General features: G+C 49.2%; 1 protein-coding gene across 1 annotated transcript; it reads left to right on the forward strand.

The window, feature by feature from the left end:
• Nucleotides 1–6: 6 nt before the first annotated feature.
• LOC123060384 (F-box protein At1g10780) lies at nt 7–1,784 on the forward strand. Its single transcript, XM_044483082.1, has 3 exons — nt 7–826; nt 923–1,203; nt 1,291–1,784. The coding sequence occupies exons 1-3, from the start codon at nt 76–78 to the stop codon at nt 1,525–1,527; spliced, it is 1,269 nt and encodes a 422-aa protein (XP_044339017.1). The 5' UTR covers nt 7–75; the 3' UTR covers nt 1,528–1,784.
• The last annotated feature ends 1,650 nt before the right edge of the window (nt 1,785–3,434 follow it).

Genomic DNA, 3,434 nt, shown 5'->3' on the forward strand with positions numbered 1-3,434 from the left:
GCCTCTCATCTCACACCTCCCACGCCATCCACCGGATTAATCCCCCGCATCTGGCCTGCGCATTCCGCCGAGCGCATGGACTGCGGCGGGATGGACGCGCTGCCGGACGGCGTGGTGCAGGCCATCCTCTCGCGGCTCAGCAGCGCCCGCGACGTGGCCGCCTGCGCGGGCGTCTCCCGCGGCTGGCGCGACTGCGTGCCCTTCCTCCCGTCCCTCTATTTCCCGCGGAGCGCCTTCGACACCGCGAGGGGCGCCGGCGCCGCGTGCGCCGACGACGCCATCGGCCGCATGGTCCACGCCGCGGCGCGCCTCGAGGAGCTCGTCATCTACTGCCCCTTCTCCGCCGCGTGCCTCCCGCGCTGGCTCGCCGCGCGCAGCGCCTCGCTGCGCGTGCTCGAGCTGCGGGTCGACTCCGCAGGCTCCGGATCCGGATCCGGCCACCTCGACTGCGTCGCCGCCGCCCCCAACCTCGAGGAGCTGAGGCTTTGGGGGCTCACCATGACGCGCGGGCCGGCCTGGGGCCGGCTCGACCGGCTCCGCGTGCTGGAGATCGTCGGCGCCTCCCTGGCGGACCTCGCCGTCAGCGGCGCCGTCGACGCCTGCCCCAACCTCACCGACCTCGCCCTGCTCGGCTGCGAGTGCTCCGGCTCCGTGTTCCTGGCCACCCCCCTGCTCCAGCGCTGCCGCCTCGACTTCGTCGGCTCCGGCACCTGCTCGCTCGCGCTCGCCGCGCCCCTCGTCGAGTCCCTCGAGGTCCAGGGTTTCAACTATATCACCCTGCACGGCGGCGACCGCCTGAAACGCCTCACAATTTCCAAGAACACCGGTACGCACTGTACTGGAACCTCCTACCCATGGCCTTCCAAGGCAGTTATCATTCGTTTCACTCTGGTCTAATGTCAATTTCCGTTCAATCTTTCAGGGAGGGTGAACACTGTGGGGATAGACAGGCTCCCGGTGCTGGAGCAGCTGTCTCTGCGTGGCGTCCAGTGGAGCTGGGGAGCCGTCAGCCATGTGCTGCAATGCGGCGCCGAGGCGAAGCATCTGGTGATGAAGGTCGAGTTCTGCGGTGACGCCGACACTCTCCAGCCGTTTCCCGAGGTCGACCTCGTCGAGTTCTTCAACAGCCACCCGAAGCTCTGCAAGTTTGAGGTCCACGGCGCCATGTTTGCGTCTCTCTGCCAGAAGAACAGCCTGAAAAATGTGCGTCATATCCTACTGATTATCAACCGCATCCTTTCACTTCACGCCTGTGTATGGCATGGCTAATTTGTTTCTCCGACATTGCAGTTGGACTCGAGGTTCCTGATATCTTCATTGGAGGAGGTCCTGATCACCGTGCGCTCACCCTTGAATGCTGAGCAGAAGCTGATCACCATTGAGTCCCTTGTCAGGTACAGTCCTAGGCTGCGGAGGATGGTCCTTAGGATCTCGCAGATGAAGAACTGCCACGAGGCTGCAGATGAATTCTTTGAAGAGGTTTCCAAGTTTGCGCATATGAGTAATGGCAGAGTGCGGATTGAATAGAGGCGTGCTGCTGCATGGCTCTGTGCTTTGGCCATGTTTGCTACTATTGAGCTCAATTCTGCTCGAGTAGTTATGCTGTTTTGTTTGTCATTGTTCACGTGTGCTGGATCTTATCAGCATGCTTAGGGTGATTGTTTTGTCCTCTACTTGTTAAAATTTTGTACCTCGAATCTGTATTGCTCCTTGTTTTATGAGAGATAAGAAACTGCTTTACTTCATTGCTCCTGCAACAGCAACTTATGTTCAACCCTTGTGTATTTGATTCCATCCAATATAGCCTTGATTGATATGACAAAGTGTTGATGATCTCAATGGGATGTGCGAAAATTATGTATAATTTGAATAGGATATACCTAGAACCACCAATAGTTTCTGAAACACCACCTGACTTCCATAGTCGTTGCCTCAGCTGTGTTTGCACCCTAGTTGATATGTTTGGTTATCTTTTGAAGTTGATGTGGACATTGCTATGCTTGATAAATTGTGATAATATATACTCCCTCCGTTCGGAATTACTTGTCTCGGATATGGATGTATCTAGAACTAAAAGACGTCTAGATACATCCATTTCTGCCATAAGTAATTCCGAACGGAGGGAGTAGTTTGTGTTTCCATTAATACAAAAACAATAAAACCAAAACCCAAGTTATGTAAAAGCTGCTCAACAAAATGTGAATCTCAATTTATTGGGATTTAATTAACAATCAGAAAAGTCCATGACAAAGGGAGTGGTATCTTGTATTATCTCAAGTGATATTATGCTTAGCAATCTTCTGTCCTCTTCCAACTGAGTACAATTTTGTTATGATTAGTAGTTTGTATTCACTAGCCAGTATACAGTTGCAATAAGATGATGCTCAGATCTAAAGACATGATTCATATTACTAGTTTATATTAATGATATCAATATCCTTAAAAATGAGTGCTGCATTTTTGGAGATTGCCTTGCATTTCAATCTTGCATCCCCCAGTCACAAGATCACAATGGACAATGGGCATGATTATGTCAAGGTAAATACTCATTAACTGACCTGTGTTTCTTGCAATCCTTTCTACTCATATACAAGGTCCAAAGCTTGAGAAGTTGCGCCAATGAATGAAAAACCCTTTGTCATCTTGAACATGATCCTTGGTTCTGCGATTTGATTGGGACTAGATTAAACCAGGTAAAAAAAGGCAATAGGGTTTATATTTGGAATAACCTAACAGTCACATATATGAGTAGGACTGCTTTGTTCTTTAGAGCCTTTATTCACTGAATGATTGTATCCAGACCAGTACCATGTTTTCTTGCCTGGCATACTGCATTGTATTATACAGCATAGAAAACAGGAGCATATTGCAGGTTGTTTGTACTAATTACTTGCGCGCATAATTACCGATAATCTGGGCATTGCCATTGGCATGGTTAGGACTTGGGAGGAAGGTTATTGGGGCTACTGTATCAGTTGTTTATAGTACCTATTACTTGCACCACTATTTTAGTGTCGCAAATAATGTGACAAATGATGTTACTTCTGTTGTGTTACCTATGATGCCTGGTGATGGTAAATAGTATTGGGGCTTTAATTATTATTTTCTTTGGATCAGGTCATGCCATCCATGAACCTATTTCTACCCAAGGCCAAACATCGACTGTCATTGGTTTGCATTTTAAAACCCGTCTTAGTGCTTTGAATAGAAATCCATGAATATTGTCTTCAACCTGTTACAAATCTGACATCTTATCTAAACCTTGCCATGACCCCAATATGAGCATCTCTTTACTTAGTCCATGTCCTCCAAGATAGTATCCGATAATATTTTTAGTGTTTCCATATTGTTCTCTGGGTCCTTACCGCTTTCCCAAGATGTACTTTATTTGTCATTTGTCCCTAAATGCCTACTATTTTCTTCACCTGGCAGTG

Source organism: Triticum aestivum, chromosome 3A (assembly GCF_018294505.1).
Source record: "Triticum aestivum cultivar Chinese Spring chromosome 3A, IWGSC CS RefSeq v2.1, whole genome shotgun sequence".
NCBI classification, from domain to species: Eukaryota; Viridiplantae; Streptophyta; class Magnoliopsida; order Poales; family Poaceae; genus Triticum; species Triticum aestivum.

Excerpts from the sequence above, each read along its gene's own strand:
- LOC123060384 (XM_044483082.1), top strand. The coding sequence starts at position 76 with ATGGACTGCGGCGGGATGGACGCGCTGCCGGACGGCGTGGTGCAGGCC. Across the intron at positions 827-922 it reads CACAATTTCCAAGAACACCG|GGAGGGTGAACACTGTGGGG; the intron begins GTACGCACTGTA and ends TCAATCTTTCAG. Across the intron at positions 1,204-1,290 it reads AGAAGAACAGCCTGAAAAAT|TTGGACTCGAGGTTCCTGAT; the intron begins GTGCGTCATATC and ends CCGACATTGCAG.